The 13,908-nt window shown below is 42.1% G+C and overlaps 1 protein-coding gene across 1 annotated transcript; it reads right to left on the bottom strand.

The window, feature by feature from the left end:
- On the bottom strand, positions 1-6,708 carry LOC307120617 (vitellogenin-like; the record flags this gene model as incomplete). The annotated part of the gene is made up of 28 exons (XM_079807739.1): positions 6,657-6,708; positions 6,508-6,528; positions 6,243-6,394; positions 5,868-6,119; positions 5,633-5,794; positions 5,410-5,558; positions 5,146-5,296; positions 4,892-5,049; positions 4,638-4,803; positions 4,407-4,532; positions 4,103-4,321; positions 3,799-4,016; positions 3,616-3,713; positions 3,369-3,493; positions 3,181-3,282; positions 2,960-3,079; positions 2,663-2,849; positions 2,473-2,575; positions 2,182-2,367; positions 1,961-2,072; positions 1,664-1,853; positions 1,321-1,586; positions 1,187-1,231; positions 1,026-1,103; positions 717-923; positions 443-585; positions 213-351; positions 1-126 (listed from the first exon to the last, which is right to left on the bottom strand). Exons 1-28 carry the CDS (start codon positions 6,694-6,696, stop codon positions 1-3), a joined length of 4,041 nt encoding a protein of 1,346 aa, XP_079663865.1. The 5' UTR covers positions 6,697-6,708.
- Positions 6,709-13,908: the final 7,200 nt, after the last annotated feature.

The raw sequence follows: 13,908 nt of genomic DNA, 5'->3' as shown, positions 1-13,908 counted from the left end.
TTATTCTTCCTTGATATGTTTCTGGATCCAGGAGAGAATGTCCTCGTCAATATGAATGGAAAGAGTTCCGTCTGGATTAATGGGAACAGCGACAGGAAGAGGAATATCCATCCTAGACAGTGTCATCTAGAAAAGTAGGAACAAAAAATTATTATTTGTATTTCCTTATTATATCTCTGTGTGAGTCAAAATTTAAAGGAAAATTATTTCACCTCAGGAATCCTAGCAATGATATTCAAGGATCTCTGATTTGGCAAGGCCGCAGTCAGATCAATCTCTTTTTCACTGTTCGTAGCTCTTTCAAGTCTAAAGCCCGCCTGGAGAGCCGCCATGGGGATATGCTTAGACAACCTAAATGTGAAGGGATGCATAAAGAAGAGCAGGTTAAACAAGTGCCATTTTCTACTCTATGAATTTGTCATTCAGTGTTGCTGAACATTACTTTTTGGCGTAGGTGGTGACAATAACCGGCAGCCTCTCCCATTCCAGCTCTAGACGTGCAGCAGGGAATTCGCCCAGGACACCGGCTTCAGCTTTAGCAATGACTGCATACTGTTGGCATTCTTGACCCCAAGCAACCTTGGCCTGAAAAAGGACATTTGTGTCCAAAGAATGGTATTTATGTCAATAATTTCACTTGAGAAATTCATTTAGGTAATTTTTTGAAAATTATTATTTTAAAAAGAAAAAAAGATTCACTCAAGTTCCAGTCTTACAGTGACTTTGTGCTTGCTCAGCAGGGCACCATCAGCACAGATCTTCAGGTTGTCATTTTCAGCGATGGAGGAAACGATGAGCTGCACTCTTGCGGTTGGCTTGTCAAAGTAAGCAGCAAGTTGGTAGCCCAGCAGCTTGTGGTCAACTCTCACAGCACGGGCAATGACAGCAAAAACAGGTGGACTAGCATTTCCGAGGAACTTAGCCTGAAACCATAAATCATAATCAATTCAAGTGGATTTTAGTTCAAAATTTCACATTTGGATTTTATGTTATTATGAACAAACACATAACACTAATTGATTCACCTGTTTCTGGATAGCCTCAAAGCTAGAGGCAGCACTTCCACTGCTTACTGCCTTTGAGGCGCCATGGGCTGCCAAGAACTGCAAGCAAAAATCATTATAGACATGATAATTGATGATCTAAAGAAACAAGATTTTTAACAGATGTGTTTTAGACTAGTTACCCGATCTTTGTGGAACTTCCTGAAAGGCTCCATGATAGTGGCAGTCTGAAAATACATAAAAAATGAAGTATAAATGAATATTTATGACAAATATTGTCTACCTAACCAACACAGTACATTTGACATATCCTCACCTTACTCATACGAGAGCTGGACATGGAGGAGCTTGAACTGCTGCTGCTGCGACTGCTGCTGCTGCTTCTGCTGCTTCTGCTGCTGCTTTCAGAAGAGACGCTCACATTTTTATCTTCAGTCTCCAGGATTTCCCTCAGTTTCAACAGGAAGGCCTTTCCTTCTGGAGTCTCCTCATCAATGAGGCTGATTTGCTTAAGGAGCCTCTCAGCAGCTCTAGGACCAACTTGGACTTCAAGCTCAAGTCTTTCAACTGCAGGACCTTCAGCTACAGCCAAAAGGACAATTATTATGTTGTCTGAAAATATTTGAGTTTAATCAATGTCATTTTCTCTGAAATAATACCTCTTGTCAGTGCAGCACGGGCTGAGTGCTGTCCAATAATGTTGAAGAGAGGAGTATTTCTGATAAAAGCAGCATTGTGAGAGTGCACCTCAATGCACCCCTTGATTTCAATGTATGGGACAGCAAGACAAAGAGTCTTGTGAAATGGAGCAGCAGATCTCACAGGAGTCTCATCTGGTATTTCAGAGGACTGAAAAGAATAATTAGATATTATAACAAGCCTTGCTATTTTAAAACTTAAACAAAATGAATGCTCTGCATACTAACACATAACCATCATGTGTGTTCAAAGTTTACCGAATAATAAGCAGGAGTCTGGGCATTTTGCAAGGCCACCTCAGGTACTAAGGGCACAATTCTCTCGGCGGTGGGCTCTTCAATGTTTCTGACCACAGCAAAAGTTTCAAAGCTGTAGGGCAAGAAAAAGGTGGGTCATAAATCACTTTCAGAAACCTTTTGAATTGTTTATGAATTCATTCAAAATGTTTGCTACATTGGCCTGACTAAGATTGCATTACCTCACATCAGCAATGTGTTCAGGAAGCTCAACAGGAAGAGCCTCCACCTTGTAGTTGCCCTTGAGAATGTCTGCTCTTGCAGACACTTTTCCAGGGACAATAGTACGGATCTTTCCTCTTGCCATAACAGCAGCTTGGATGAAGGCAGTGTTCACTCCCATCACAGCAAAGGTCTGGAGAGCAACACTGAAATAAGAATAAGGTTTGCAATTGTGATTGTTGAGATTGTTTGTAAAACTGTTGTTATGTACATTGTATCTCATCTTCATGAATGTAGCTGCAAAAGTGTACCTTGGTCTAGCTTCAACTTGGAGTTGAACATCAGTCTTCTTGAGCTGCTCAAGAGTCATAGTCTCAATGGCCTCTGGGAGAGGAGGTGTAATGGTGGCCTGAACTAGAAGGATGAACAGAACAACATCAAACTTTGAAGTGACACCCTCATATCCAAGGAAAGGATGACAAATTTTAAGAAATAACATACCATTGAGACTTGCAGCAGCGACAGCAGCAGTGTACAAACTGAGCTCCATGGGCACACCAACTGCTGTTGGCAAGATACGACGCACTTCAGATGCAAGCAGGGGTTTGGCATACTGAATGGCAATTCCTTCCTGCAAAGCTTTAAGGGCAGCCTTCAACATTTCACGTGGTTTGGGTCCAGTGACAATCTGTGAATAGAGTTTATGAGAAACTTAATTCTAATTATAAGAATTATTTGTGAGACAGATCTAAAAAAAATATGGTAATGAAAGAGGAGACATAAACTACAACAAATTACCGGTATTGCTTCCTCAATGATGGTCTTGTCAATGTTGAAATAAGCCACTTCTTGTCCAAGTAATTTAACATAGGCTGAAGCTAAGGGCTGATTGGTTGGCAAGGTCTTCCAATTGGCGAGCTTAAAGGGTTAAAACAGAGAAGTAATATACATTTTGCCTGTCATTTTTATAATTTTATGTAAAAGTAAAAAATTATACAATACACTATACATGAACTTACTGCTCTCAGAGTGCGCTTGATCTTTGTGATACGGTCTACACTTTCATCTGCAGCAGGAGATTGCAGAAGAGCCTCCTGGATTCCTTCAGTTCTCACACCGATCTGTTTGAGAGAATCAACTGAGTGAAGACTGAAAACATTTTAAAACCATGAATTAGATTTTGTTTTAAAAGTATTGACTGGCCCACCTCAAGAACATCAGCAGCAGCTCCGGCCAGGTAAGCACGTGCTTTAGCTACAACAGCTCTGGGCAGGATGGTGGCGGCATCATTGATCATGTAGGCACTACCAGCAGCTCCAATCATAAGAGGAGCTGCACAGGGACAGAGGTAAGAATAAATGCAATCTTTCATGTAAGGAGATTTTTTAACACATATTAAAAAACACCCAAGATACAATTTTTTTTAGCTTTCTTATAAAAATTGCACGACTCACTATGATAGAAGTCCAGCTGAAGGGCTCTGCTGAAACGGAAGCTAAGCCTGTCCAGCTTGCGGCTCATGAGCTTGATGGCAACATTAGCTGCACCCGCACTGAAATGGACAATCAGGTTTACTTCTGGCTTGTTCTCATTTGATGAGATGAAGTAAACGATATGAGAAATATTTTTTTTCTTACACAGATGCCATATCAGGTGCAGTGATTCTGGTCAAGGACTTGATGTGGGAATAGGCAAAGCTTGCAACATGCATGTTAGTCTCAGTCTTCAAAGCACCAGCAAGACTGGAGACAAGGGCCACTGAGGGCTTGGCCTCAAACAACACAATACAAGCAACCATACGAACTTCAGGGTGGAGAGCCCTGTCCAATACAAGCTGCAGAGCCACTGGCTGAACCTGAGGAAGGAAATACGTTTATTTTATTATTGGAAGAATATGTGCAACAACAAAAAAATGTAATTCCTACAATGTCTGACACTTACCAGTTTAGGCTCTTTCTTGGCAATGTTCCTTAGGGCCAAGATGGCATCAACCTGGACTCTAAGAGGCAGAGAAGTAGCTGCAGTTCTCAGTCCAGGTAGGAGCTTCATGATGGGTTTAAGACTGGCAGGGTGACCAGCATTGCCCAGAACTTTCAGAGCCAAAGTGATTTGAGGAATGTCATTCTTGGAAATTGCTTCTGCCACAATGTCATGAATGGGCTGAGGAGTTTGAGGCACAAACAGTTAGAAAAATATCAAAGATTAAGTCCCTGACAGAAGTTTTTGGAGGGCTCGAGGTGTTTACCCTGAGGAGCTCAGCAGGGCAAGTGGGAACTGCAACACAGTGTTTGGCAATCATGGAACCATATCCAAGCATGACGACTTCACGCAGAGCTGGGATTGTGGCAATTTTCTCGTGCATAGCCAAACTCTGTTAAAGCAAAATACAATTAATTTCACAATACAGATTAAATTATTAATTTAATTTAGGTAAGAATTAAATAACAGCACTTTAAGTATGGTAAAATCTACCCACAGCTGTCATCTGGATAGTGTCCAAATCAGCAGTGACCATTTGCAGAGCAACCACAAGAGCCTGAATGAACTCAGGAATGGTAAGTTCACCAGACAGGAACTTCTCCTTGATGAATTTTACAATGACTGGTGTGCCAACAGCAGGAAGAGCATCCAGAAGCCAGCGCCTAACAGATTAATTGTTTAAAATATAATCATAATAAAAAAAATGCCCTTTAACTATATTCCTATTAACTTATTGCTCACAAATTGTACCTGTAAACTGGTTTGTCCTTGAACTGATTCCAGATAGCCTCAATATTCTCCAAGGTGGCAACACGCAGGAGCTGGATGAGCTGAACAAACTTAAGTGGAGCATCATCATGGACCATGGCAACATTGTTTGCAACCAAGTGCTTTAGGACCTCGATAATCTAGAAAGAGTAAAGGCAGTGCTCAGTTAACATCTTCATCATAGATCAAGGGTTTTGACTTGGAGATCTTTAAAGGTTTTTGGTAACGAATTATACCTGGGCTGGTGCATCACTGATCTTCAAGAGTTGAATGGGGGTCTGAAGAATCTCAGTTGAAAACTCATACTGCAGGGATCCACGGGTCAAGTAATCAGCTTTGATTGGAACAACAGGGGTCTTCTCAATCTCAACAAAGGTCAAGGATTGTCTGAAAGAAATAATTATTTCTGAAATTTCAAAGTAACCTTAAAGATAATGAAAAATCGTAGTAATTGTGTTAATTCATATTTTGAGAGAAATCTCAGAGAGGATCAATCATACTTTGCTTCCATCTGGACAGCACCATGAATCTCATTGAAGGGTGAAAACTGATGCACTTCCTCAACTGTTGCTTCAGCGATCAATACACCGGCAGCAGCTGGTTTCATGATGTAGTTGTAAGATGCAGTTTCAATCAGACTCTTGACCCTCTGTTGAAATAAAGGTCTATGACTATTTTCCACTTGGCATTTTCATTAAATATTTTAGAAAATCTCTCAATTACCTCTGTGCATTCAACACATTTTTCAGTGTATGCCAAGCCGACGTCCTTTATGATTCTCTCCTGGCAGTGGCTCAGATCCTTAGACTTGGTGACAATAATGTGGTTGGCCTTTGGATCCTCACTGATGACATAGTGGGTCCTACACACTCCCTGAGCTCCAGCCTTGATGGACAAATAAAAAATTAGATTGCAGAACTCAATATAGATAAAAAACGTACTAGGATCACTATTTCACCTCTTGCAGTTTATAGATGTTCTGGGTCTTCTTGAGGTTGAGCTGAAGGATGTTGAGAATTCCTCTGTGCAGGTTCAGTACAGTAGGGGAGACTCCTGCAGGGGCGAATACCTTTCCAACCACACCATTAGCATACTCAAACTTGATGGGAATCTGAAGCTGAGCAGCCAGAGCTGAGGTGAGCTTAGTGGCAGGAACAAATGGATCCTTGGGCCAAATGCCAGCATACTCGTGAAGTAGAGGATCCATGAGCTGTAAGGGAACATTTTAACTTTAAATGAGGGAATTGTTGCTTTAAACAGCCTGTGCTTGGTCACACATTTTTTCTCTCAGTGTTGAACATCTACAATGTATACAGTTCTTAATGGTCATTACCTTCATCAGGAAGGTGTTTTCTGTCACGGCACTGAGGTGAACCTTGCTGCTGATTTTAATACCTGCTCTGGCCAGACCTTCTTGAGGAAGACCACCCAAGAGCAGAGCCTCATACTTGTACACATAGGTCTTGTCAAGGGCAAACTCAGGAACTGAAAAGTGTACAGTATTTTTGATTTGAGTCAATTCGTATGGTCATTACTTTTAAGCAATAATGCAATCTAAATTACCACTTAAAACTCATTTGCCAAATCACATTACTTACCAAGGTTGATCTGTTGACTCGCTGAAAGAAACAGAAAACAATATCTGTGAATTTTTTTTAAAATTCTGTTTTCAAGAGATTCCAAAGTTTTTCCAAAGAGCTAAAAAGAGAGAGAAGAAAAAAATATGTATAAATATATTTTGACTTACCCACAAGGGCTATAGCGAGGGCAAGCACAACAACTCTCATGGCTGATGGTTTGTGAAGAGCTCCTCAGAGAAACATACCTTTTATAGTAGTTTTTTGCTGACCAAGTATTAATTCTTAAATTAATTATTAACAGATGTCTTTAACATCAAATTGTACACAAGACGAGACTTCTGTCAACTTATTTGAACTTAAATATCAGTAAAGGTTAGGTTACCCTGGCCTGTCATTATGTCATTCTTCATCCAATGTCCACAGTGAAATCACGCTGATCATTTGTTTTTATATATATATATATATATATATATATATATATATATATATATATATATATATATATATATATATATATATAATATTATGTATAATATATATAACTATTATATAATATATATATAATATATCTTCAAATTTGTAGTTACATATATTCCAAAATCCCTGTGGAGGAATGGGAGCACTCCTGTCTCTTAGCTCAAACTCAATCCATCAATACTAGATGTAGAATACTACAAAAAATGGATGTTTAGGACATATATTACCCCAGTTAGCCTGCATAGGATCATTATTTTATATAATATAAAAAATAAAAAAATATATATATATATATATATATATATATATATATATATATATATATATATATATATATATATATATATATATATATATATATATATAATATCTTTTTAATTCTATCATATAAAATAATGCTAAAGCAACAGTCTATGGAGGTAATTTACAGCAAACATATTCAATAGCCCTGACTTGAAGTCAAATCTTCGCTATCAGTTTTCCCTGGCCCTTAATCTAAAAACTTGTTAAAGTCCATATTAGTTTATTCATTTTATTTAAAGACTGGTGAAATAACATTAAATGAACTTTGGAACTAGATGTGGAGTGATCTGTGGACAGTTTTACAGTTTACTTTGTTAATGCAAGTAATTTTTTTAAACACATGAAGAAAAAGTATGAGTGCAACCAAAAACGGAAAACTGTAAAGTATTCAATAGCAGTAGACTGCATTGAGCATGGCACCTCACTTTTTTTTTCACTCTGAATTTATTGATTTTGTTGTAAAACCTCCATGAACAATTCAGAATATAAAATTATACAGTTACAGAATACACTTACACCACTAAGCTAAAATCTATAAGCTTTCATATTTTTCCATTTCCAGGATATATATGCAATACACATAGTTTAGGGTCCAAAGGGATATTCTCTCCAGTCATTTCAGAAATCATATCCAAAACCTCATTCCAGAACACCTGTAATTCTTTACACTGCCACATACAATGAAACAATGTACCAGTTTCATCATTACATTTTATGCAATTGTCTGGTATGTTAGAATTGATCCTATGCAGTTTAACTGGGGTAATATATGTCCTAAACATCCATTTATATTGTAGTATTCTACATCTAGTATTGATGGATTGAGTTTGAGCTAAGAGGCAGGAGTGCTCCCATTCCTCCACAGTGATCTCCACCTGGAGATCTCTTTTCCATGCTGATAGGTATGCCTGGGAGCTCTCATTTGATCCAGACAATAATGTCTTATAAAACATAGAAAGCATTCCTCTATCATTCATATGATTTAGAGTAATTTGTTCTAAAGTAGAGAGTTGAGGTTCTTTTAATTTTGGAATATATGTTACTCCTAATTTGAATATATTTAAAGAAATGCTTTTGCGGAAGTGTATATTATCTGACCAACTGTTGGAAGGTCATGAGTGTACCTCCTACATATACGTTTTTTATCATGCATTTTCCTTTCAACAGCCTTTTTTTAAACACCATATCCTTTATTCCAGGTATACATTTGTTGTTGCCCCTTGTTGGTGAAAAAGGAGATATAGATATTGTTTCCTCCAAAAAGGAATGGGCCTCATGCCAAACTGATATGGTATTTCTGAGAAAGGGGTTAAGAGTGGACTTTTTAAGTATTTTAATTTGTGCTGAGAATATAAATGACTGTAAAGGGAGTGGTAGTTCATCTTTCTCAATATCGATCCAAGCAGGGTGGTCTGTAAAATAAAAAAGTAAAATATTGCTGTTTGAAGCTGTGCTGCCCAGTAATATAGTTTTATATTTGGTATTTTAAGCCCTCCTTGATCATATGGTAGGTAGAGAAGGGATAAACGTAGTCGAGGGCGCCTATTATTCCATATGAATATTGTAATGGCTTTAGTGGAAGTGGAGAGGAAAGCAGCAGGTAGTGGTAGAGGAATAGACTGAAAAAGGTATAGAAATTTAAATTACTTTAATTTAAGTAAGACTGACATTTTGATTACACTTATTTGGCCTATTAAGGAAATGGGCATTGCACCCCATTTATCCAAATTTTCCATAACTCTCTTTAATAGCGGGTCATAATTAGAGGGGACAATATCATTTATATGATATGATGATGTTATTTGAATCCCTAAATAAGTGAAACCATCCGTTGCATTTTTAAATTGTGTATAATCTACAGGGGTTTTCCTGGTCATTTAGTAATAACAGAATACTTTTATTTTTATTGACTTTATAACCAGAGAATCTTCCAAATTTCCCCAGTAGGCCTATATTGACCAGTGCAGGGATAGGGTTCTTCAAATTGGTTAGAATTTCACAATTCACCAGTGTGAGTGCCCGTGATCACCACCAGAGGGCACTCCAACCCGGACTGTCATTCCATCAAAGACTACATTACCCATAATCCTTTGCACAGACTCATCATCACTCATTGTTTGCACCTGTGTCTCATTACCTCATTACCCCATTACCCCTAGCCTATATAAACCATGTTCGCTCTGTCATTCACTGTGATGTCTTGTTTGTTGTAAACTGCATTTCTGAGTGGTTTCCCTGGTTTCATGTCTCTGGTTTTGGATTTCTTGCCTGTTCCGTGGATTACCCGTTTGCCTGTCTCTCCTGTCTTGTTTGCCTGATTGGACTGATTGCCTGTGTATGACCTTTTGCCTGTTTTTGACTACGATTGTGGGTTACCCTTGGATCCTCAACCTTCTGTCTCAGAGCAGTTACGTTACAAAAACAATATAATCTGTGAATAGAGATATGCAATGCTCCCTCTCTCCTATCTTCACACCTTTTATATCTGGGCTCTTTCTAATAGTCATTGCCAATGGTTCGACTGCACACAAAAACAATAAAAGAGACAATGGGCATTGTCTAGTACCTCTAGCCCAATTAAATCATTTTGAGATGGTACTGTTAGTTATAACTTGGGCTAATGGTTTATTGTTCAGTAGTTTGAGCCATTTTAAATATTCTATTCCCAATCCATATCTTCTAAGTGTTTCAAATAGGTAACCTCATTCAATCCTGTCAAACGCCTTTTTAGCATCTAAGGACGGGATTGCATGGTCTTTGGTGTTATGCTTTTTATATAATATGTTTAAAACTCTACGAGTATTATTACATTTTGATCATATAGGATCAATTTGGGTATATGAATTTCAATCCTTCTTGCTAAAACCTTGCATAGTATTTTTGTGTCACATGACATCAAGTCGATAAGATGCCTTATCTGTTGGGGATTTGCTCGGTTTTAACACAAGAGTAATTAATGCAGATCTTAAAGAAGGGGGCAGTTCCCTTTCGAGGGAACTCTCACTGCGTCGGAACGACACTTTGGGGATGCTCCCTAAGCATCAGCGTATCTGAAGTCTGAATGAAAACTAAACCAATCCGATTGGCGTGCATGATGACGTAACTGTGACGGCATACCCGGAAGTATAAAAGGGGAGCCGGCGCATAATGTCGGCAGTTCTTGCTCTTCAGCATAGTGCTCTCTGTCAAAATTGTCCGTCTATTTACTGTTGAATTGTCCAGTTGTGAAAGCGAAAAGTGTGTGAATGATGGAAAAGATAAGAGAGTTTAAGCAGTTTGTGCACCCGTGTCCCCGTTACATGTCGGGCTCGGATGCACACCTGCTGTGTGTGCAGTGCCTGGGTGTTCAGCATGCTTGGGCAGCTCTCGAGGGAGCCGCTTGCGAGCATTATGAGAAGCTGACACTCAGGCTGCTCCGCTCTCGGCTGGCCGTGTTCGTTGAGGCCGGCCAGCCCCGTGAGCCCCGTGGATCGGTCCCGCATCCGCCGAGGCGGTGCGGCGAGGCCGGTGATGGGGCTCACGGATGGACATGTCAGTGAGACTTGGGACTGCTGAGGCATCTTCCCAGTCTTTGTCTGACAGTTCAGATGTTCTCCTTCCCTGCGTGGAAGCCCGCGCTGCGGCTTCTTCCCCCGGGGCGGAGGACCCGATGCTTGAGCGGTCTGATTCTGAGGAATTAGACGTGCTCAGCATCGAGGCAGTCGAAGTTATAAGCACTTCTTATATGCAAGATTCAATCTTGCAGCGCGCAGGTTATGGGTCTGCAATCAAAGTGAACACACGCGATCGTTGTGCATGGGATACTGGTTGGCTTAAGGCGACGTGTGGTTTACGAGTCCGTATAGTATGATAAAACAGTATCGCCTGATGATTATGGCTGCATTTAAGTCTGAGGATTTAAATGAAATATGATCTGACTCTGAGGAGTTAGATATTCAGCCTGTCACTCAGACCATGGTTCACCGTATTGTGTGATACTGTTTGGCTTTTTTCTCGAGGGATGAAAGCCAATTGTATTATGACGGCTTGAACCACGTTGCTGAGGCAACGCGTGGTTTATGAGTCCGTATAAATACAATAAAACAGTGTCGTCTGATGATTAGGGCTACATTTAATTCTGAGGAATTAAATAAAATATGATCTGACTTTGAGGAGTTAGATATTCAGCCTATCATTCAGACCATGTTTCACCTTATTGTGGCTGCATTTAATTCCGAGGAATTTAATTAAAATATTATCTGACTTTGAGGAGTTAGATGTATTTTTTATTCAGCCTATTATTCAGACCAGGTTGCATGGGTTGGGTGATTATGATGGCATTTAATTCCGAGGAATTGAGTGTCATGTTATCTGACTTTGATAAGTTGGATACTTTAATTCTGTCACCCAAGCGTGTTTGACTTGTCTGGATATTCATCTAAGATGGAGCCCTCCTGAAGTTGATGTCGTTCTCGCCGCCTTGTGGCCTGCGGGACACATCAGTTTCAGGCAATTGCTAATCGCAGTGTCCGCCCTAGTGTTGCGGCCCTGTCGAGCTGCTCCCTTAGATGAGGCCCTTGCTGGCCAGCCCCCTCTCCCGGGTAGGAGCGATCGAGGTCGTCTCCCCTGTGGAGTTTTCGGGAATCGATGCTGTGCTCCCGCCGTCTAGTACACTTCCCCCCGCACGTGCACTGCACCAGCCGCCTCTAGCGAGACTTGCGGCGGTCCAGCAAACGCGTACGCACACCAAAAATCTTCCTCGATTGTGCCCTGCCGGTTGGCCACTTCATGGGGTCGGGGAGGAGGCTCGGTTGACACCCGAGGCCGGCCTCGAGAGGCTGGTTCCCTTAGCAGATTATCTCGGCGCATGGTTATGCCTACGAATATATCAGCTTGGGGCCTGCGACTGTAGAAAAGGGGATACAGACTGCAGTTCGGTTACCTTCCCCCGAAGTTCAGTGGGGTGGTCTGGATGGCAGTGGTGCCTGGGCAGGTTCGGGTAATGGAACAGGAAGTTCACTCCATGTTGGTAGGGAGGCCACAGAATGTGCTCCTCCGCCAGACAGGGAGTCCAGGTTCTACAGCCGGAACTTCATAGTTCCTAAGAAGGATGGCGAGTTGCGTCCAACTTTAGATCTGAGGTACTTGAATCGTTCTCTGAGGAGATTCAGATTCATGATGCTTAGCAATTCCTCCATTGTGATTCAGATCCAGTCTGAGGACTGGTCGTTCACGATGGGTCTGAAGAGGACGCATACTTCCCTGTATCCATCCTTCTGTGTCAAAGGAAGTTCCTGAGGTTTGCTTTTGGGGGCAAAGCGTACCAATATCGGGTTCTTCCAGGCGGCCTAGCCCTTTCCCCTCGCAGTAGCAGCTGTTCGGCACTGAGGTGTCGTCCTTGGCTGCTCTCAGTGCTTGGGGTTGAGACACGCAGTAGCGTGTTGATGCCTTCTCAGAGAACTGTGTTCCTGGGAGTCGTATGGGACTCTCTACGTTATGGGCACAATTGTCTCCCGCACGTATCGAGTCCATACGGGCAGTGGTCTCTAAAATGAAGCTAGGCCACAGCATCACTGTGAAGCAGTTTAAGGACAGCTGGGGCTCATTGCGGCTGCGTCCAACAGAATATCTCTTGGCCTGCTGCACGAGACCCTTACAGTGGTGGCTGGGAATCAGGGGGTTTTCCTCGAGGGGAAAACCATTCTGTATGATCAGGGTAACGCGCAGATGCCTTCGTTCCCTAGTCATATGAAGAAACCTTGGTTTCTGTCCCAGCGGCCAGTGTTGGGAGCGTCCTGTTGCCGGAAATCCGTTTCAACAGACGCCTCCCTCACTGGCTGGGACGTGGTCATGGCGGCCGCTTTGCGAGAGGTCTGTGGGAGACCCAGCATTTCTCCTGGCACATCTACTGCCTGGAAATGCTGGCGGTCTACAAAGCTCTGAGGAGCTTTTTCCCGGACCTCCGCGGCCACCATGTCCTGATACGGAAGTAAACCAGGTGGCTTTCCTTGAGGGGAAATCCATTCTGTATGATCAGGGTAACGCGCAGTGGCCTTCGTTCCCTAGTCATATGGAAGAAACCTTGGTTTCTGTCCCAGGGGCCAGTGTTGGGAGCGTCCTGTTGCCGGAAATCCGTTTCAACAGATGCCTCCCTCACTGGTTGGGGCGCAGTATCAGGGGGGTTTGAGGTCGCGCCCTCTATGCAGACTGGCGCATCAGATCCTCCTGTGGTCCCAAGGGAAACTGTTGTCCATCAGGCCAATGTATGTCCCAGGGTTCCAGAATCAGGGAGCAGACATCCTGTCGAGGCAGGGGCTGAGGCCCGGGGAGTGGCGACTCCACCCAGAGGTGGTGGAGGCCATAGGCGAGAGGTTCGGCCCAGTGGAAGTGTACCTGTTTGCGTCTCGAGAGACGTCCCACTGTCCACTGTGGTTTTCCCTCACGCATCCATCCCGGGAGTCCCGGAGAGGGTCCGTCGACAGGGGGTCAGCCTACTTCTGGTAGCACCCCGTTGGCCGACTCGAGTGTGGTTCTCGGATATCATAGCTCTGCTGGCAGGTCATCCGTGGCAGATTCCGCTGAGGAGGGATCTCCTATCTCAGGCGGCGGGCACAATATTTTACCCCCGCCCGGAGATTTGGAACCTTTGGGTCTGGCCCC

Source organism: Gobio gobio (assembly GCF_949357685.1).
Source record: "Gobio gobio genome assembly, chromosome: 24".
In the NCBI taxonomy this organism is placed as follows: domain Eukaryota; kingdom Metazoa; phylum Chordata; class Actinopteri; order Cypriniformes; family Gobionidae; genus Gobio; species Gobio gobio.
This window is presented reverse-complemented; position numbering and strand designations above follow the sequence as displayed.